Genomic DNA, 22707 nt, shown 5'->3' with positions numbered 1-22707 from the left:
TATTCAACTCTTTTTATTAAAGAGAGTTGGCTCTGAATGTCACAGCACAAATCATACAAACTCATCCAAAGACCAACAGAAACCAGGCTCTTTCCTCAGAGCATCCCCTACCCCAACCTATAGAATTTGAGGTCTTCTTAATAAACTACATTCTTTCTTAGAAAGGAAACATCTGTTAATAAGGACTTGAAAACCAAGACATGGCAAGTGAAAAGAAAGCAAGTTAAAAAGCCCTGCTCAACTAGCAGCTTTAAGAAAAATCACCCTCAGTCCAGAATTGTAAGCATCTGCTTAGAACAGAGCATTTTCTTAAATACACATTTCACTATCAGCACAGGTATAGAGAATTCAATAATGAAACACAGCTACCGCTTTCTAAGAATCATATTGAGAAAGGTATTTTTTGCTTCCAAGAAGAGATCATCATAAAAGTGACATTCTATGGACTTGAGGATATGGGGAGGGGGAAGGGTGAGCTGTGACAGGGCGAGAGAGAGGCATGGACATATATACACTAACAAACGTAAGGTAGATAGCTAGTGGGAAGCAGCCACATAGCACAGGGAGATCAGCTCGGTGCTGTGATCACCTGGAGGGGTGGGATAGGGAGGGTGGGAGGGAGGGAGACGCAAGAGAGAAGAGATATGGGAACATATGTATATGTATAACTGATTCACTTTGTTATAAAGCGGAAACTAACACACCATTGTAAAGCAATTATACCCCAATAAAGATGTTTAAAAAAAAAAGTGACATTCTCAAAGTACACAATTGAATGGGAATAGAATAATAATAATAAAACCTCAGGATCTTGAGAACAAGGTTCAGCTTTGGATTATCACCAGTGGCTAAGACTATTCGATCCCATTTCTAGTGACTGGTCAGACCTTTGCTAGAGAAATGAAATCCACACATTTTCTTGGTGTTTACTTTGCACTTCCTGTCAGAAAATTTTCTTCTTCACATCTAACCTAAATCTTTTCTGTTACAATTTAAACCGATTTTCCCTGATTTTATCCACAGAGCAGATTAAAAGACAATATATCACTACCCTCGAAATAATAAGAAACTCTTCAAATACTTGAAGACAGACTTTAAAGTGTACCTGGAGTCCTTTCCTTCCAGAAGAAATTACCCTGGTTTCCTGTCTTCTTATTGGTTCTATTATCAGATTTCAAAACCATCATTGTTACAATCCCTCCAGGATTACTTCATAGATAAATGTCACTTTTAATTTATGGAGCTCAGATCAAGGAGCTCCAGTGAGTGGCTGGAACTATTGCTGAGTTTAATTATGGATTACTTTCTATTCCTTCTACTGCAACTTTCCCTCAAGATCAAGTGCCTGCCTTCTTAAACGGCTCAACAAGGTAGAAAATAAACAAATAACCCTTTTTCATTCTAAATTCAAAGAGAAAAGATGATCAGGAACATAATACACACATCCATGAAGCGATTTAAAATACAAAAATGTGTTTCAAATTCAAAAGAAGTAACAAACAGGTTCAAGTTTATCCAGTAATTGCATTGCATAAGACAGTGTTGACAGACTTCATTCTCTCAAGTTCTGCTCTGAGGGGGAAGTGTAGCTCGCTCCTGTGTGTCTGGTGTCTGTTGCCTCTCCAGAGTTAACAGTGTAGCATGAGAAAACTGGCGGAATGAATTGTAGTGATTCACAGGAGTTCATCACCTCGAGCAATTAATTGTATCCAATTTATCAGTTTAGTCATTCAAGGCATATTTGGATAATATGTTTCAAGAGGTTAATCAAATACCATTTTTGATTAGCATTAGCTTGAGAGTATGAGAAACAGGCAATTGGGAGGGTTTGGATTTTTTTCCCAATATTTACAAAGAGTCAACTTCAACTCAAGTTGATGTCATAAACAAACTTCAACTGACTTCAGAACACCCAGCCATTTTGTTTCAATAATAGTGCTGGCAAGAAAGGAATAATGGAGAGGCTGATTGGTAATCCTCTTCTGGGAAATGCCAACTCCAGAAACAACCATAACATCCAACGAAGTGTGATGGGCAAGCCTGACTTCTTACATTTGGCCCAAATGCTCTGGCCTTAGGTAGGCATCTGATTTCACCGAGCTCTCCCCTCCCTCATTCAAGGTTAACCTGAGACAATAGCAGAGGAAATAATCACATTGGCAGCTGAATTAATTGTATTTTAGAGACCTTAGAGCACAGATCATTTATTCACGCAACGCCTATTTACTGAGTGCCTACTCTGTGCACTATGAACCTACTACGTAAAACTTGGTTCTTTACCTTGAAGCGCTTTTAATCGTGATAAAGAATACAAAAAAAAAAAAAAAAAAACCCAAAGTAAACATATTGAATTAAACCACAGGGCTTTATCTCCTCTACCTCCCAAAATGCCACTAAAATGACAATAGTAGAATTTTCTTAAATGCATTAACCCTCAAAGACTAGGAGAATGACAGGGGTTGTGATAGCAGCCAAGAGATTTCAACAAATCTTTGGAAGATGGAAGGAGACAGAAGAGTGATAACTAACTTAGCAAAATAAGGAAAATCGTAGCTTAAGAGGCAGATTACAAAGACAAACCAGCCACGCTCCCAGAGAAAGCCTGAGGGCAGCACTTGTGGGTACCATGGCTCCACAAAGTTCTAAAAACAGGGACACTGGCTAAAGGTCTACCTACAGAGTGGTTGGCATGGACCACCTGTGGCATTTCCAGGGGATTACAGCTAAGTGAGAACACTGACGCGTGTGTACACACATAGCACACATGCACATACACACACTCCTCAGTAAGTTCCCAGCTGCTTTACTCAAGGGCGCAGAAATGTAGTGGAGGTCATGCAGTTGAAGCACCTCTTAGCTCGGCTTCCTCTGGCCCCCAGTCAGTAATGGACAGCAAGCAGCTGTCAATGATGATCCAAACAAGGCACGGTTTACTCAACCTGAGAAGCTCAAATTCGTGCAATGCCATATGTCTTCTCTACTTAAGGCTCTCAGAGACCTTACCGTAAGAAGAAATATTTAGAGACACCTGCAACCCTCCTGGATCTTAAACGTAATTCAGAGCCTGCAAAGCTATCTATGTATCTTCACTAAGAAAGAAACATGTTCCTGCACCTCTACCACCAAATTTGTTGTATAAAAAAACCCATCTCCTAATCCGGAAATGGAATGATTCCTCTCTGGAGACACTGAATGGCAGAGAAAAGACCTCTAGGTACTAACAACGGAGCTTTCCAGGCCACTGACGATGCCCTCAGAACTGCCTATTAGCATCTTAGAACCCACTTTTAAATATGAGCAGAGGCCAAGGATTACCAGACATTTGAGAATAGTCTCGAATGTCAAAGGAAGAGACTGAAAAAAACAAATAGAAAAAAAGTAAGCACTGGATACAGTAAGAAAGCATGTAGCAGGACAAACTGTTAACACACACACACATACACACGAACATGAATATGCTCAGAGTTCAAAGAAGATGGAGTTCCTATATCAATAAAACAAAAACAGCATTCTATTGGGGGAAAAAGAGAGAAAACTCTTGCAAATTAAAAAGTATGGTAACCAAAATAAAGTCAGAGGATTCTCCAAGAGATTGGAACAAACAGAAAAACAGATGGAAAATTAGAGGAAAAAATAAAACTATCAAGGAGTCAACCCAGAAGGTGCAAAATCCAGAGAGTTACAACAGAGATAACGGAGAGGAAGAACTAAGGGTTTGCATGCCACAACTAAGGAGCCCACATGCCGCAACGAGGAGCCCATGTGCCACAACTAAGGAGCCCACCTGCCGCAACTAAGACCCAGCACAACCAAATAAATAAAGAAATAAAAATTTAAAAAAACAAAGCAAAACAAAAGAGCATTGGACTCCTCACCTGCATTTGTTGGAAGACTACACGCCTACACCCAACCAAATTATCAATCGAGTGAAAGAGGGGAAGTGACAGTGACCTTTGAATTTTCATACTTGCAAAGACTAAAAATAAAGAGAGAAAGATAAAGAAATTTGCACTCAGTATATCTTTCTTAGGAAGCCGCTGTAAGACGTCTCTGAGCAAAGAGTAGAAAAGAGTTAGATATGGTTACCTAGGGCACAGGGAACCCAGAGCAAAATGATGCTGAAAGGAAAGGCCAGAGTGACAGCCACATATCAGACCAAGAAAGCAACCATTCCAGACAGAAGTGGTGGAGGCTGGAGAAGGGGGAGGGGAAGGGAGAAATAGAATTTATTGATCATTTCATTTCTTTTTACAGTTGGAAAAAAATATTGATAGCCATCTGAAAGATCTGCTAGTGCACTGGTGGGAAAAAACAGGGATAGATACATAGAAAACCAGGCCAGTGGAAAAAATATTTATAAACTCCAGAAAAAGAAATGATACAAGCAAGAAATCATCATCCTTAAAACTACTTTGGGAGAAAGAGAAGTGAGGAAATACGCGTGTGAGCAGAAGGAAGTAAATGCCCAATTACCATGACAGGAAGGCAGGAGACAATGTAAAGAGTTAGGAGTAGAAACTTGCCAGCATAAGCATATTATTTAGAAATATAGACATAACTACCCGAAGAAAGACTGCAATTACTGAAAGTGAACAACGTGGTAAAGGAAAAGAGTTGCTGTGTTTCATTATGAATTATATGTCTGTTTGATTTTTTTTAACTATGTACCTATATTACTTGGATTTTAAATTTTTTTAAGGAATTAAAAATAAATAAATAAGGGATGGTGGAATGCCTATATTTGACAGTGACATTAAAAGCATATTCTGAGGGGATTCCCTGGTGGTGCAGTGGTTAAGAATCCGCCTGCCAGTGCAGGGGACACGGGTTCAATCCCTGGTCAGGGAAGATCCCACATGCCACGGAGCAGCTAAGCTGGTGTGCCACTACTGAAGCCCGCGTGCCTAGAGCCCGTGCTCTGCAACAAGAGAAGCCACCGCAATGAGAAACCTGCACACCGCAACGAAGAGTAGTCCCTGCTCGCTGCAACTAGAGAAAGCCCGCGGGCGGCAAGGAAGACCCAATACAGCCAAAAATAAATAAATAGAAATAAAAAATAAATTTATTTAAAAAAAAACATATTCTGAGATATTTTCCCTTCTCCCTCCTAATATTAAACTCTGAAATTTAGAGGGAAAAATCCTTAAATACGTTAACTATTCTAAACTATCAGTTTTGAGCTCTCATTTGATTTTATCTGAGGCAGTTTTAGTTTTCAACCTGTACCAGTTCATGAATAAGAGTGCCATTAGTTTACTAGCTTCCAGGTGGAATAATACATTTTATGTCCTGATTTTACTTCAAGCACATAACATTTGACCAGAATTTTACTGTTCCTAATATAATTTTTAAAAAGAGAGGATGGATTAAAAAGTTTTTGCAGATTCTGTACCTATCCTTCACGTACTAACAATTCACTATACATCCCCCTTAGCTATCACCTGTGCAGCTAAGACGTTCACCTCTGAAACTTCTTTTCATACCATAGGTTTCTCAATTCCCTTATCATTTTGCATGTTTCTTCCTGGATCATGTCTAACTCCACTTTTTGCTCATAACAGGGACTTAGTAAATATTGGTGGAAGTGTTGAATTTTGAGAAACGGCAACCAGCCCTGCATTAATGTTCTGAGTAGAGAACTGGGTTTTCTATAAGGGTTAGAGAACACTGTGGTTTGGGGTTTTATTGGGATCATATGCTTGTAACTGGGATTACTTTTCTCCAGATGCAATAAACTCAACTCTCCCTTGTTGTATTTGCCAGATCTTCTGGCAGCTTATCCTGTCCGGCTTAACAGTTCTCTGGCCAGAAGAGCTTAATAGCATTTAAAAACCAAGAGCTCCAGCTGCCCTCTTCTCTCTGCTAGATCAGTTGTAAAAAATGTTACCCACAACTGGTCTGGGCACTCATTCCTTCGGGGTCCCACAGTTTATACTTGCATGTAGGAATGATCCCTTTAACAATGAGCCTGATTTCCTTCCTCTAAGCCTGCTCAGAAAGCGACAAGACCAACCCTCCAAGGCTGCTGCCTCTCGTGCGTCTCCCTTTGGTCGGAACCCCAATCAGAGGGGTTTCCAGAATGTAGAAAGAAGGGATATCCGCTGCTTCTTCACCAGCCTCACGTATTCACCTTCGCATTGGGCTCCAGTTCCCTCTTCCACAGCCAAGTTTCCTTCTCTCTAAAAAGGTCATCTGCTTAAGCTTCTAGCGATCTACCTTTATTATAGATGTTACCAGCATGCCCCAGATGGAAATAAGAAGATGATGTCAGACCACAAAGTTTCCCAGAAGTCATTTACTCGTGTTCTTAGGACAAAGGTTCATTGACAACTGGCTAGACCTCTAACTTAGTGACCCTTTGAAACAAACTAGTTGCGTGTTGGAAATTTTTTTTTTTTTTTGGCCATACCACACGGCTCACAGGATCTTAGTTCCCCAACCAGGGATTGAAACCAGGCCCCTGGCAGTGAAAGCACTGAATCCTAACCACTGGATCACCAGGGAGTTCCCTGGAAATTTAAATGTTAGTTTTTCCAAACTCGTTATATGCCACCCAGTCCAAATGGTGTACCTCCACCACTGTTTCAGATTTGATCCAGGACATGCTGAGCATTTACCAGTAGGCCAACCCAAATTGGATTCAGGACATGAAGGGCATTTATCACTAGGCCAGGCCTTGGCCAGGGCTGGGGGGCAGTAGAGCAGGTTGGTTGTTACGTGGGAAGACTCTGGTGATAGGCAGCTTTTGAGAGTTTGCATTTGAATCCTGGTTCTGTCATTTGTGAGCTAAGTGGATTTGGAAAAGTTACCTGACCTCTCTGGTCCTCAGTCTCATCATCTATAAAATAGGGATGACAACAGTCATGACCTCAGTAATGTAGAGGATACGATGATATCACACGTCTACCTTTTAGTGCGGAGCCTAGCACAGAGTGAGCTCTCAATAAATACTTGCTATGGCTAATGACTCATCCAGGAGTCAGCCCAGCCCATTTACAATCCCATTTATCTTCACCGAGGCAAGCAAAAAATTCCCTGCTTCCACCTTCGGAATCACTCCATGTCTACCCCATCACTCTTCCACTAATTGGTCCCCACATTCTGATGGAAAGTGTCTGTGACAGCCATTTCATAGGTACCCAGAAAGGCATTCTGCTGTTTCTTTGGATAATAAACCATCCAGTTTCTAGCTGATTTGCTACCTTGCCTTCTCAGTCACTCTGTCTCATCAACCACCTTCTCAATGCTTAAATAAGGAGTTCAGTCCAGAGATAGCCTAAACGTGCAGGTAGCCCTTTAGGGTTCCTTTCTTTCTTTGGACGGCTGACCAGTGGTATTCTGATCATGTATTTGTTAATTCTCTCCAAGTTCCCTGTAAGGTGTTTACTTGGGGGTTCCTCATCTTTTCACTTGTGTGTCTGTGTATGGCTCTAGTTTCTTTTTCTATATTGAGTAACAACAGGTGTTCAGGTTTTTCACCTTCCCTCCTGACTCTTTGTTTAAACTGCATCACACTTCTGTGGTGGGTCACGCTCACACTTTCCCCACCCGTTTCTCTTTCACGGGCCAACAGGGCTCAGCGGGAATTCCAGGGCAGGTGTGGCACTGAATCAGCTGTCAACTCCCCTCTCTGGGCCTCATCTCCTCCTCTAAGAAACAGGAGAGCAGGGTCACGTATTCAAATACCTTTCACAGGCTGGCAGCGGCAGGCAACATTTTCAATGAGGGTGAGGGTTCCGTATGCAAAGGGGGTGGAAGACACAAAGTCAAACTGTAAATCACAAGTTCCAACGGAAGGGACAGCCTCAACTCAGCCATAGGAAGGTACTGCCAAGAAAAACATTCAGCCAGTATTGCCAGGCCTTCAGATTTTTTTTTTTTCCCCAGAAGAAGCCTGAAACCTGGATGATTATGTGAAATACTGGGATTGTTTTAATATTCGCAATCAATAGGAATAATGATAACAAAACCCTGTGCAAGCAAACAAGGCGCATTGTGAGTGGCTGTGGTCTGTGAGCTGCATGTGGGCGGCAGGCCTCATTTGAAACTGCTGAATTAAATGACAGCTGAAGCGCCTTATTTCACGAATGCCTTTCTACAGCTTTATTGCATTCAACACATTTCCCCATTTTTTTGTGGTTTCTGAATCTATCTGTTTGAGGAAGTGGCCCTCAGACCCCAGAAGCTTGCTTCCACCTCTCAGCCTAATATTACTGTTGAAACTATTCTCAGATCAGGGTCTCCTGTTAACTCTTATTCATCAAAATTTTTAACTTTTTTTTTTTTCCTCAAGATTTCCAGCTCAGGGTTCTGCTTGCACAGTACAGGAAGAGAAAATGTAGAGAGAGAAGTAAAATCTACACGATCTCAGGATCTCATTTTGGGCTTATTATGTCAACTTTCTTCCTGAGATAAAATGTTGAAAAGCTGCCACATCGGCCAGCGTGTTTCCAATCCTTTCCCAGTCCTTGCACACCATCTGGTGGCAGAACTATCTATTTATAACAAGGGAAATGCTCAGTGAAGAAGGAAAAGTAGGTGAATTGGGTGAAGAAGCAAGAGTTAGGAAGAGTCCAGTAAGAGGGGCAGCAAGAGAGAAAAAAAAAAGGAAATGAGATGGAAAAAAAAGTCATGAGTAAGTCACAAATTAAAAAGTCAACTGCTGAGAATTAGCTCGAGGCCATTTATGTAAAGCTTTAAAGATGTTTCTAAAATTGTCTGTTATCAATCTGCTTGTATTGCACAGTAATGTTTATTGGAAGAAAGGAAGGAAGGTAAGAAAGAAGGATGGAGAGATGATAGCTATACAAAAAGGACAGAATAAGCAGCCTGTTAGGGGTTCAATTGCATCACCCAAAGATTCATATGTTGACATGCGTCCTAACTCCAGCACCTCAGAATGTGACCTTGGTCACTGCAGATGTAATAAGTTAAGATGAGCTCATACTACAATAGGGTGGGCCCCTAATTCAATATGACGCATGTCATTATAAAAAACGGAAATTTGGACAAGACATGCACACAGAAAGAACACCACGTGAAGATAAAAGCAGATCGAAGTGATGCAGCAGAAGTCAAGGAACACCAAAGACTGGCAGCAAAGCACCAGAAGCTAGAAGAGAAGCATGGAACAGACTGTCTCTCAGAATCCTCAGAAGGAATCAGCCCTGCTGAAACCTTGATTTTGGACTTCCAGCCTCCACAACTGTGAAACTATACATTTCTATTGTTTAAGCCGCTCAGTGTGTGGTACTTTGTTACAACAGCCCTGATATACAGCTTGTCTCTGGCTTTTCATTTTGTCTTTTTTTTTTTTTAAATCTCAAAATCACCACCATTGTTTTCTGTCATTACAATTCAATATCATAAAACTAAATCATCGGGACTTCCCTGGTGGCGCAGTGGTTAAGAATCCACCTGCCAATGCCTGGGACACAGGTTCGAGCCCTGGCCTGGGAAGACCCCACATGCTGTGGAGTAACTAAGCCCGTGCGCCACAACTACTGAGCCTGTGCTCTAGAGCCCGCGAGCCACAACTACTGAAGCCCGCACGCCTAGAGCCCGTGCTCCGCAACAAGAGAAGCGACCGCAATGAGAAGTCCACGCACCGCAACGAAGAGTAGCCCCCGCTCACCGCAACTAGAGAAAGCCTGCGCACAGCAACAACACCCAACGCAGCCAAAAATAAATAAATAAATTTATTTAAAAAAAAAAAGATCATCTCGATAGATGCAGAAAAAGCTTTTTAAAAGAATCATCTACATTCCAGAGATAAAGTCAGCAGATTCCATTCAACTTAGCAAATATTTATTCAGTGTCTACCCTAGTGAGGTATTTGAAATGAAATAACCACTCATTCCTGGACTCACAAAAGGCTAATAACATTAGAAAGGACAGCAGAGCTGATTTGGTGTCAACCTCATCTTAAGGCAGAGAGCTGGTGACTTGACCCTCGGTTGGGTACTTAGCAAGTGGCAGAGTTAAGACGATCTCCCCGCTCCCAGCCCAAGGCTCTTTGCACTTGACACCTTAAACCAGTTTTTTCCGGCAAAGCTAATTAACTACTACTTTTTTTCCCATTTATGCAAATAATTACAATAGGCAAGTCTTATGCTAATCCCAGACACCTATTTACAATGACTGGCATGTGTTGAACACGTGCCAACACCATGCTAAGCACATTACATGCAGTACCTCATTTAACCCTCATTAAAACTGTAAGATGTAGATACTATTATTACCCTCATTTGATTGGTAAGGAAACTGGGTCCCAGGAAAGTTAAGTACCTTGCTCTGAGTTAATCAGCAAGAAGAAGGTTCCAGAGGTGGGCTTTGATTCTGGAGCCCACTTTTTAAATTGCTCTGCAACATCACCTCGTGGGGAGACAGCACAGATACAGACAGGCACCAATGAGGCTGGATTCACCCACTTCTAAAGTCAATATGATATTGACCATCTTTATAACTAGAAGGTAGTCCTTGAAGCTCTCCCTACCTTATCCAATACCAAGAGCTTCTGTAACAATTTTAAAAATGAGCAGGAAGGGCCAAAAGGTCTGTACTTATAGAAATCAAAATAAGAGAAATAAATATTCAACTGAAGATAATAATGACATTAGCACTGAATCACTCTGAGTCACTACTATTAAACATATCGCAGCAGTGACATCAAGATGGGTAGAGGAAGTATTAAGCGAAGTTTATTGGACTGGAAACTTTTTTGCTAGCAGAGAAAGATCATCTAAAGCCATCTATGCAGTTTAGCTAGATCCAACATGGGCCTGTATCGCTTCTCATATAAATGGGAGCAATGAGGAACTTGAATTTGGGAAAAATTTGCATGGATAGCTCTACTCAGGGTCTGTAACATTATTGAGAGGGAAGGCCATTACTTCCTATGAGGTGATAACTAAAACAGGGCCTGCATTGGTAGGGAAGTCCCTGTACCTAACAGAAATGGGGTAGGAGGTAGGGAGGATGATGGCAAGAAAAGAGAGGAAGAAGGTACAGCTGCTGCCTGCTAGGCTTGCTTTCTTATTGCAAATTCACAGAATTTTACCTTTCTTCCTTTCTTTCCTTCTTTCACGTATTCATTCAGCAAGTATTTACTGAATATCTACTATATGCCAAGTACTGTGTCAAGAGATGAGGATACCACCAAGAGCAGAACAGAAAAGTTCCTACCCTCATGGGGCACACATTCTAACAGAGGGAGATGGACAACTAAACAGTACGAATTCTATCTGAGCCCGATGCGTTAAAGCACAAGTAGCACAAAGAACTATGGGAAAATAAAATAACCTTGTCTAACGGTCAGGGAACCCTTGGGGAAGTGATCTTCAAGATAGGAGCTGAAAGATGAAGAGGATCAGGCAAATGGAAACAGGGAAAGGAAAGGGTAGAGCTAAGTAAGAATGACCAGGCAGAGGGAAGAGTGGACAGGAAAGCCACAGGAAGGAAAGGCGATGGCATCTTCTGCAAACTGAGGACAGCACATGTGGCTGGTTGACTGGAGAGGAAGGGTGGGGAGAAATGGCACAGGAGAGATGGCAGAGGCAAACAGAAGGAGGGTCTTGTAAGCCAGGGTAAGGAACTTGGACTTTAGTCTAAGGGAAAGGGGAACAAAGAAGCCCAAGAATGGAGTAAGACATGCAATAGATGACAACAGTGGCCTCCATCACTGTAGCAGTGAGGATGGAGAGAAGTTAAAGGAGTCGAAGCTATTTAAGTAGTAGAACCAGTGGGACTTGGTTAGCTGTGGGTGTGAGAGGCAGAGAAGGGTCAAGGATAATTCCCGAGAGTGGTAGCAAATTTTCTGAGTCAGGGAACCCAGGAAGAGTAGGAGATAAACCACCAAAGAGGAGGGGGCAGTCATGGCGGTGGCAACAGGCTTGGAGACTCAACCACGTCATGCTTCAAGATCCTCTGGAATGTAGAGACTGTTCTCCAGCAGAGGCTTAGAATAGAGTTAAGTTTAAAATCACTGGCTCTAATCCCATGCTTTTAAATAAAGAAACTGAGGCACAGAGATGGGAAATGATTCACCAAGACCACAAAGGAAGTGAGTAAAATCAGATGTAGTAACCAGCCCATGTCCACCACCCTACAGTGCTTCTCGTGAAGTAAGAGTCAAACTTTTTACCCCTTCCCATGACCTCCCTAGAGCCAATCTGTACAACCTGGAGAGAAAGACAGCATTAGTTATATCCTGTGTTGCTTATCTATTTCTTTTTAAATTTTGGATTCACTAAAAAAGAACATTTCAAAATGTCTCAGGAAGAAAGAAATAATACTATGTCGATTGGGAGTGTCTCAGTACTTCACAATAATGAACCACTTTCCAATAATAAACCATGTAATCAGCAATGCTTCTATGCAGGGTCCCAATTAATGTTATTTTAACATGTAAAAAAAATTCATAGTGATTTTTGCTAGATTGTTATAGCCATTTCAAAGGTTTTCAAAATAAGGACAAATAAAAGTATTTTCGTATAAAACACAATGTAAAAATTACTTACGGTCTTTTGCCTTTTTGATTCCCAGTAATGAATCCCATTTTTAAAAAATAATTTCCAAAATCATAAATTACATTCTTAAGCAATAATGTGAACTATGTTAAAGAACAGTAGCTCTTACACAATTTGAACCAAAAAACCACACAAATCCCAAATGCAGCAAAGACAAACTGTTTTCCTCTATTGAACCTCAGTGTCTAGTAAATTAAGAGTTTCATCAATGGTTTCAAAAAGGAGCATTTTTTTTAAGTGTTTAGTCCTCTCCACCACCCACAGTTCTCAAAAGAAATATCTTTCTGCAATATAGATAATCCAGAAATATTTTGGAACAATTAAGCATTTTTTATAGATGAAACTGCAATAAATAAGCACCTACATCCTTGGCTATATAAACCAGTATATGCTAGAACCAAAGTAAGATGGTTTCCCAGTTATGGCAATCTACTTAATTGTGTTAAAGTCTGAACATTTCCATCAATCAAAATTTCTGTATTGGTTGACGGTTCAGACCAACCTTTTTCTGTGACTACTTGAACCCTGTTTAGGGTAACTTTAAACTGCAAAGATGTTATCAAATGCAAATAAACACATCAGCAGTCAAGTTTTTTCTTCGTGTAAATCATTGGTACTCACTGAAGACAAACCAGCCCAACTCCAAGATCTATCCTCAAACAATTCACTTATCAGTCTTCCTCTTTTAGAAAGCTAAAGCTTTATTCAAAGTTGAATGCAACCAGTTAATTTTTAAAATTTATATCCAAAGTGATCAAGAGGCACCAAAATGGCATGCAAAAATTAGAGACTGTTAATAAGGTTTATAATGCCCCCATTTCATGGTGCAAGTTTAGTGTCACTAAATGTTACTGCTCAGCATTCCATACGTAAGTGCTTTCATTTCATGCGGTAATTAATTGGTTTTACCCTAATAGCATGGCACCTAGCATGAGGGTACAAGTGACAGGTCAGACTCAAAGAAAATTGTTCTTAAGAAGTCCCAGGATGGCAGGTCACTGATTATCTGGTTTGAAAATTAGGTATCCAAAAAATACTTAATAATGAGTACAATTTTCCTGACCTTTGAAAGGTGGAATGGATAGCACAAATGTGGAGTGTAAGGATGTCTATTCCAACTTAAGTAGAATGTTGATTTTGACCCAACCTACCCTGCATCTCCCCTTTTCCATAGGCTGAATTATGGCCCTTTAACAAAAAAACAATGTGTGATGAGAGTCGTAAAGCTAGACGTGGAGAACCTCCCAATTGACGCCTAGGTTCATGCCCCTAAATTTAGGTCCCACCCATGACTCTAGCATGACACAGCAGCCAGTGGCTGAGCACACATCCCAAACCCAAATTAGTGGCTGCAAATCTACACTGCCAACACAGAGGTGGAACCACTAATTATCTCCACAATGTACTCTCAAGTAAGCATGCGTGCTTTGCCAACGCCATAATCACCTTTCTTCCAGTTTTCCCGGTCCCTGATTCCACACTAGGGGAGGCTGGAAAAGACAAGACTCTTCTGGATCAAATGAAAGGAAGGGGAGTTTCTAAAGTAAGGATATTAATGGTAAAATTTACAAATTGCGTTTGTATGTACATCCATCTTGAATACTGAATCTTAGGTAAAGTCTTAATTTTGCAGCAGTGTTGTAGGGAATGGGCACTCTGTTTCTAGTTAGTTGAAAACCACCTTCAACTAACAGCTAAAATTACACAGGCATTAAGCTCATATGTGTACAAGTCAAGTAAAATGAACCTGTGAGAAAACATTCCTGGAGAAACAAGTGAAGTAAGAATCTGCCTCTGAATGGCCGGCAAAGAAAAAGCCAATGTTGAATCCTTTAAATCCGTCTTTAAAGCCTTTAAAGCCGTCAGTGGGCATAGGAAGTAGGAAATAGTGACCATTACAGCTTTAACATATGTTGATGTACAATTTTCCAAAATACTTCTGAAGACTGTGCCTTTATAGTTACAATATATGGTGCTACACTTCTGGTGTCAAGACAAAATTATTTAGTCTCAGAGTTCATTCCGCTCGGATACTTTAGATGTGTATTTAATACCATTCCAAATTACTTTAACAAATATATGCTTAATACCTCGTTGTCATTCAGAGCCACGTCTAACTTCTTATACTTCTAAAAAAAAGTATTTTGGTTTCTCACAGGTTGCTCCTCGACCTATTTTGCTTTGAAGTCTCAGAGAGGGTTTTCTTTTCCCCTTTTGCTTTACTTGTTTCACCCAAGTAATACACATAATTGAGTTACAATTTTTTTCAGAACTTTTGCAAACGATGGCGAATCGGAGGTTAAATTTGAATACTTTCTGTGCCTTCACTAGTTTGAGTATACCAGAAACCTCCATTTCTAACACTGACCAAGTACAGAATCAAATGTTACAGGAGAGATGGTGGTACTAAGTAAAGGTTTTAGCAAATGAGAGACAGAGAAAGAATGTCAAACTTTTAACTTCTAGAAAAACAAAAATAAAGACAAACTTGAGTACAGACACTAGAAAAACTGCATAGCTCTCTAGCAGGTATGCTTGCCAAGTTAAAAAGAAACCAGACAGGTTCCAACTGAGTGGATGCTTTCACTTTTCAAAGTGCCAAACCCAAATAATCCCTCCTCGTAATCACGCCAGTAAATGCAAAATGCACGTCTTGTGAAATTCATGGTCATATTTCAGTTTTTGGTATAAGGGAAGAATTATTTTTATATTATTTTAGCTGTATATATTTTCATATCATTTAGCTGATTGTTTTTATATAATTTTATGTCCTTTAGCTGTATTTTATATCATTTTAGCTGCATATCATTTTATATCATTTTAGATTCCCCTTTTTTCTTTTCTTATTTTTGGAAGTAAACTTTATACTTTCACTATTCAGAATATATGTAAATACTTATATATAGATATATAATATATATATGCTGAGATATTGTTCCTGTTTACTTTTTATAGTATTTGAAGAAAAAAGTAATAATATAAACAACATTGCAGTGGTTCTCCCAAGGCATCATTTCAGGTGGTTTTTATTTTCTTCTTCACGTTTCTGGTGTTTTCTCCAAGTTTTCTATAATAATTATGTATTAGTCACAATTTTTAAAAAATTTAAGTTACAATTCCTAGGGAAATATAGAATATAGTAGCTAATCCAACACAGGAAGGGAAGAACTGGGCTTTCCGGAATGCTGGATAGCTAGAGGCAGTGGTATTACTCAGGGACACCGGAGCAAGGACTCTGCCACACACCCCAGCCCAGGCCCCAACACACTCCAGCCAAGAAAACATGGCTTTGTGGATGTTTGGCTTACGTCAAGAAAGAGACTAATACTTGTAAGAATTTCCTTAATCAGAAATGAAAAAATCGGTAACATAAATTCTTCCCAATGGCAAGATAAGGCCTGAGAACACAAGAAGGTGACATAGGTAGCAAGAGCTTCAAGGATTTGGAGAAGCCCATCTTGTCACCCTGTCATCACCAGCAGCTGCTAACCAACATCATCCCTGAGGGCCCCGGGAAGCCAGGCTGAGGAGTACTGCTTCTTCTCCTCCCTGTGTAGCCCCATCCCTTTGGATGAGTTTTAAATTCTAGGTTAATTAATGGGGATTTACTGCTACATGGAAGGGGGATTTTTTTTTTTTTTTTTTTGGTCATTCCATAGGCCTCTGGAAGCATTACAGAAGGAAGGACTCTTTCCAATCACTTTTCATTTGAAAGTTGTATGATGTATAAGTTCTCATTTTAAATGACATCTTTTCATTAATGCAGACCTAAATAGGCCCCTACATTTTGATTCTTTGATGGCAAATCAACTAGAATGCACTAGAATCACGAACTAGAAAACAATGCAGCTAAATTTCCTCGGAAATATTCAACATTTTCTTTTCAATAAATGTTGACAGGCTGGTGAAGTTTTAGGAGAGCTCATTAGGAAGAGCATAACAATTACTCCCACCATTGCTCCCTTACCATCTGTTCTTAATTCCGCAGCCAGATCGACTGTAGGTCAGAGCAGGTCATTCCCCTCCTCAAACCCTTCTCTCCAAGCAAGCGCCAAGTCCTTACCATGACCTACACGAGGCCTTACTCCACATGCCCCTCTCTACCTCTGAGGTCATCATCTACTCCTGCCCTCTGCTCAATGCTCCCTTCCCCCAAATACCTGCTTGCCTCACTCCCTCACCTCCATCAAGTCTATTAAAAAATCTGCTTCTCAGTAAGGCCTACCCTGAACACTCCGTATAAAATGCGCCACTCTCACTACGCTACCTCAACACTCCTACTACTGAACGCCGCTCCATTACTTTTCACAGTATTTTTTTTTTTTTTTTTTTGAGGTACGCGGGCCTCTCACTGTTGTGGCCTCTCCCGTAGCGGAGCACAGGCTCCAGACGCGCAGGCTCAACGGCCATGGCTCATGGGCCCAGCCGCTCCGCGGCATGTGGGATCTTCCCGGACCGGGGCACGAACCCGCGTCGGCATCGGCAGGCGGACTCCCAACCACTGCGCCACCAGGGAAGCCCCACAGTATTTTTGACCTACTATTTTACTTATTATGTTGCTGCTACTCCACACCCTACAATGTAAGCTCCAGAGCCAATGATTTTGCCTTTTGTTCATTGTTGTTTCCCACTCTTCCAGAACAGTGACCGGCACATAGTAGGTCCTCAAGAAATACCTTCTGAATGAATGGATGAAGTTCTATGGCAGATCAACTCTTGTGTGAAGATGATAAAGCAACAATTTACTTAATAGTAGTTCCATAATACAAAAAAGAAAATATGTGTAAAATGTAATTACTTAATTAACTTACAATAGAACTGTGAGAATTCAGAAGGTTAATGTTTAGAATATTGATGGGTTTCAAATTATGTCTAAATCCATTGCTGCCTCACATTTTAATGTCAGATTTTGCCTGTGGGAGAGGAGATAAATTAATTTTTTCTGGAAATTGTTGATGTACCATCAGCATACAAGTATATTTGGTGTCAATCTCTGATGGATAATTCTAGGACAACATACTAAAAGCAGAATGAAAACACTATGAATTTTCCTTCCTGTAAATGTCATTGTAAAAAACAAAAGATGCAATGATCCATCATAGCAAAGTCAAAAAAAATCTCCCTTAGCCCATTTATTGGTAAGACTAACAATCAAAGTAACTGCCATGGGGACTGAACATTTACTTGAACTCAAAACGAAGAAATGAGCATTTAACTTTTCCAACTGGTTACCAAATATCTGTTTTTCCAATACATTCAACATTATCCCCTCCTAGCAAATGAGACAGAGACAATAAACAATCAGAAAACAAATAATGGCCAAAAGAAAAGTCTTGACAACACAAAAGTAGACTAGGCTGTGCATCTGGGATGCACCTAGTTATGAGAATTCCCACTGTACAAAAGCAGAAAACAAGCCTCTACCTAAGGACACTTGAAACTGTAGGTAAGTATGAACTGAAATTTAAGAGTTTTCTTAAAGACATTATTAGAGGTAGCCATTTTATTTTTGTTTTTCTGGAAAAACTTAAGTTTTAATTTCCAAGCCACCGAATTCAGAATGGGGATCCAAGCCTTTGTCATCATCCATCCCCTTCTCTTCTCCTTATGATTTTTCTAGGTGTCCTTCAAGTCACAGAACAGCAGCAATGTCCACAGCTGCAGAACGCTAGAATGAGTGAATAACTGATTCCATCAGCGCTAGCATCAAGGGCTTCATAACAGTTTTCCCAATAATGCTTCTATCAGTAATACTGAGAACAATGTAATAGAACACCTTCTAAAATCAAGAGGCCTTTACATCTTTGACCATGGCCCTTCTCAAGTCAGGGCTATTGACTGAGTCCACTAGGCTTCCTATAGTTCATTCAAAATCAATGTTGGAGTGTTTTGGTTTAGAAATTAGAAAAGAGCTATATGGATCAAAAGCAGAGAGCAAAATTTGTGTGAGCGATTTTTCTATGACTTTCAAAGCCTGTCGTTTAGAACTGATACCTAGAGATGGAGTACAGCATCTCCATGCGGTATATTCATGGGCCTCCATCTCCTACCTGAGCCCAAGAACAAGAGAACAAATAGATTAAAATCTTGGGGAGAAGAATAAATAGTACAACAAATAACAGTAATTTATTACCATTATACATTATTTGGAATATCATTTGCTACCAGTCAGTTTCCATTTCTTAAGTTGGGGCAACTGAGGGGCAGAGACGTTAAGTAACTTGTCCAAGGTCACACAGCTATAGTTGATAGAATTGGGCTTGGAAGCCAGGAAGGTCGGCAGCAGATCCCCAACTCTGAATAACTTTTACCAACTATAGCCCTGTTTGGAGGACACAGCCTGGCTAAGCCCACTCTGACACAGCCCCTGCCTGCCTCTTGTAAGCCATTTTCCAAAATATGGACACTATGAGTGCTAATGTGTGGGACAGCAAAGACAGACAAATTAGCCTCGGAATCGGAGGTAACCCCACTGAATGAAATTTAGAATCATGCATTAGTCAGACCGTCACAGAAAAAACCCAATGGGTCTGAAAGAGGCATTCTTTATGTGGCTATAAGCTTGTATCCCACTACCAGTTCAAGATCCTGGCACACACAATGAATCAATAAAGTTTTATAAATCCTTAAAGTATTTTGCAAAAGGCAAAATGGAAGTGCACAGAATTTTATGAACACTGCATATATTATCTTGTTAGGCATAAGGTTTGAAAAGGTGCCACAATACTTACAGCCTTGTTTGGCCACTTCTTTGTTTTGTCACATGTTTAGACTATGGAAGTGGCCTGGGCTTTGTGCCCTCTCTGCCTCCCAGCCTCTAACCCCCTGTGGCTCTCATTGCCAGGAAGACTGCGCTGACCAAGTCAGAGACAAATCACAGGGAAGAGACCGCGGTGGACACAGCTGGCATTATTGAGTATCCCACCCTCTGTTCTTTGTTTCGTCCGTTAACAATGGTAAGCAGCTGTTTTCTGCCTTTCATTTTCTGTTCTGCTCTGTTTAATTCACAGCCTAGGAGCAGAGACCATGCCCATCAGTACTGAGCTTAACAAAGAGGCAGAAACGACAAAGGGCTGGCCTTTCTGCTTCTCAGACATCACCTAATTCTGAAACTGAATACGCTTGGAAGCTAACATTTAAACCATCCCTGGCCGCCCTCTAGGCCACAATAATCAGGGGCATGTGGCCAAGACAGCTTTTCCAATGACCCTACCAAATAGCACAAATAAAATTCTCACTGATCATGTAAACAGCCACCATTTGCGAATATGTAGTCTCACGTTTCAAATATAGTTGTACTTCAATCAAAACGAGGCTTGTACGTTAAACAAAAAAATACTAAGACTGTATAGGAGATTTCAGGCTGACAATAATAACAAAGACCCAATCTTTATTTTTATTTTTTTTTATTAATTTTTTTTTTTTGCGGTACGCGGGCCTCTCACCGCTATGGCCTCTCCCGCTGCGGAGCACAGGCTCCGGACGCGCAAGCCCAGCGGCCGTGGCTCACGGGCCCAGCTGCTCCGCAGCATGTGGGATCTTCCCGGACCGGGGCACGAACCCGTGTCCCCTGCATCGGCAGGCGGACTCTCAACCACTGCGCCACCAGGGAAGCCCAATCTTTATTTTAAATGAATGTGATTTCGTTTTTGATTTGGACTTTTGGACTTTTAATTCATTCTACCAATAGGATAGATAAAGTTAGGAAAACAATACCGTTGATTCTGAAAGTAAATATCAACGTTCTATAAACCACATTGGAAAACCTTTGAGAATCTTTTGCTATAAAACCAGGACATTCATTGGTTCTCCTTAGTTGGTAAATTTCAGTTGTGGCCTCCAGTGTAGGACACATTTTCTTTGAGAGGAAGAGTCTGAAGGAACTCATTCTGGAAGAAACCATCCAGGGTTGATTTTGGATGTAATTCAAGGAAAGCAGAGACTGGGTTAAATTCTAGACAGACCCAAGTAATGATTCTTCAGGGTCTGACTCAACTCTCAGATAACAATCACTTTCCCTCTTAAGTTTATGAACTAACTTCAAATTCCTAAGGACTGTGGTAGAAACAAGCCTAAAATGAATATTGCATAGATTTGTGAAACCAACCTAACATGTGAACCTTGTAAGAAAAACTAAGGCAATGGGTCCTAGTTGACTAAAATCTAAAATTTTTTACATTCCACAGCAAATAGTCCAAGCGCATAAACCATTCTTATTTATACATTATTCTGCATTCCATAGAACACAATACTACTAGAATGAACTTTGTCATCAGCTAGCTTAATTGGTTAAATTAGGAATGTAAGTAATATATTCAATGATAAATCTCCAGGACAGATAGTAAATGATTATTTTTTCCATCCTCATGCATTTGAAAAAACTACTTCAACTCGTCACTTGTCAAAAGCAAATCAACAGATCAGATGGCCCTTTTTGCACAAAGCCAGGGTTCCAGGCATGAACACGCAGCATTGCTAAAAGAAGCAGGAAATGTAAGTAGTCACAAGCCATCACCATCAGGACAACCACCAGCAAGGAACAGATAGTGAGTGTTCATTTGAGGGCATGGATAGATGCACCATAATACCTACATTAATGACTGAGCTGTAAGGCTAGTAAACGGCAGAGAGGGATTCCAACACAGATCTGACTGTAAAGCCTGAGGTCTTCCCATTATCCACACATCAGTCCTTCCCACAATCAAAGGCAGTCTTCAGGGCTTCCCTGGTGGCGCAGTGGTTGAGAGTCCGCCTGCCGATGCAGGGGACACGGGTTCGTGCCCTGGTCCGGGAGGATCCCACGTGCCACGGAGCGGCTGGGCCCGTGAGCCATGACCGCTGGGCCTGCGCATCCGGAGCCTGTGCTCCACAACGGGAGAGGCCACAACAGTGAGAGGCCCGCGTACCACAAAAAAAAAAAAAAAAAAAAACTACGCTGTTCATATGTGCACAGTGTAGACGGGACTGCTTTCCACTACATGAGTCTTTTGAGTCTGTGTTGCATAACACTAGGCTCAACAATACTGCAGACTGTTGACAAATGACTGCATGCAATCCCCAGAACTTGGCAATTAAAATAAAATAGTCCATAGGCAGCGTGATTAGCCCTCTGCAGAAGACATGTTCCAATCAACACAACCACGGTGTGGTCAGAGGACGACATGGCTGGAATGACAACCAGAAGGTGGCTCCAGGATCTGCTCCACAGGAGCCTGTCTGAAGAAAGGACAGCAGTGGTCTGCTTAGAGTCCTTGAAAAAGAAGACAGTTTGGAAGAATTTGTGAACACATCTCCAGGGGCAAAGGTGCCCTCGTCTGGCCTCTGTGATTATCTGCGGTTGACTTCTTCACCTCAAGTGGAGACAGATGCAACAGCTATGAGTTATATGACACTAGAGACATTGTCACCGGCCCACCAACTCTCACTACTCGGGTCCTAAGCCCCCCAAAAATCTTCTGGTCATCATCTAACTGCTCAGGGGGCCTTTCCTCCAGGAAGATGCAAATCTGCTGACCAACTAAAATGAACGCAGTGTTCCACACGGCAATTATATTAATCAGTAGAAATGGCCCGCGGCATGGCAGGCACAATGTTGGTATGTTTATATGCATTATATTGTTTAAGCCACATATCGAGGCAATGTACCAACATGAAAGACAATAATAATAATAATAAATTAAGTTTCTGACACTTAAAAGACATTCCCGGAGTCATCAAGCTAGAGATGGCAGGGCTAAGTGTTGAATTCAGGTAGCGTTCTGTAGCTTTACAAGAAATGCCCAAGGTCTAAGGATAATCTGGAAGAGAAAGGTAGACTTGTTGGTAGACTTCCTAAAAGTATATTTTGGATTTATAAGCATTGCTCTAAGGACAAAGTGCAGAAAGTTTAGCAGATTTCCAAAAGGATTCTTATCCCAGAAAACTTTAAGACTCACCAGCTGCTTTGAAGAGGACATTATTTAAGAGATATGGGAACATATGTATATGTATAACTGATTCACTTTGTTATAAAGCAGAAACTAACACACCATTGTAAAGCAATTATACTCCAATAAAGATGTAAAAAAAAAAAGATAAAGGATATTAAAAAAAATAGTCACAGATTTAAGCTTCAGTCATGGAGAAATAGTTTAAATATATTTTAATTGCCAACAAAGTAATTTCAGGGCAGTTACATGAT

At 40.7% G+C, this 22707-nt stretch overlaps 1 protein-coding gene across 3 annotated transcripts in view; it reads right to left on the bottom strand.

Annotated features, from left to right (window-relative positions):
* Positions 1 to 22707, bottom strand: part of AP1S3 (adaptor related protein complex 1 subunit sigma 3) — a 56371-nt gene that overhangs the window by 21021 nt on the left and 12643 nt on the right. Inside the window, exon 1 of one of the 3 annotated variants that reach the window (XM_060016036.1) lies at positions 3876 to 3965. The exons of the other annotated variants lie outside the window; for them this stretch is intronic. Within the exon in view, the coding sequence (XP_059872019.1) occupies positions 3876 to 3965 (90 nt within the window). Of the gene's footprint in view, positions 1 to 3875; positions 3966 to 22707 lie in introns of those variants that run through there. 3 annotated transcript variants of the gene reach the window in all.

This window comes from Delphinus delphis, chromosome 7, assembly GCF_949987515.2.
Source record: "Delphinus delphis chromosome 7, mDelDel1.2, whole genome shotgun sequence".
NCBI lineage: Eukaryota > Metazoa > Chordata > Mammalia > Artiodactyla > Delphinidae > Delphinus > Delphinus delphis.
This window is presented reverse-complemented; position numbering and strand designations above follow the sequence as displayed.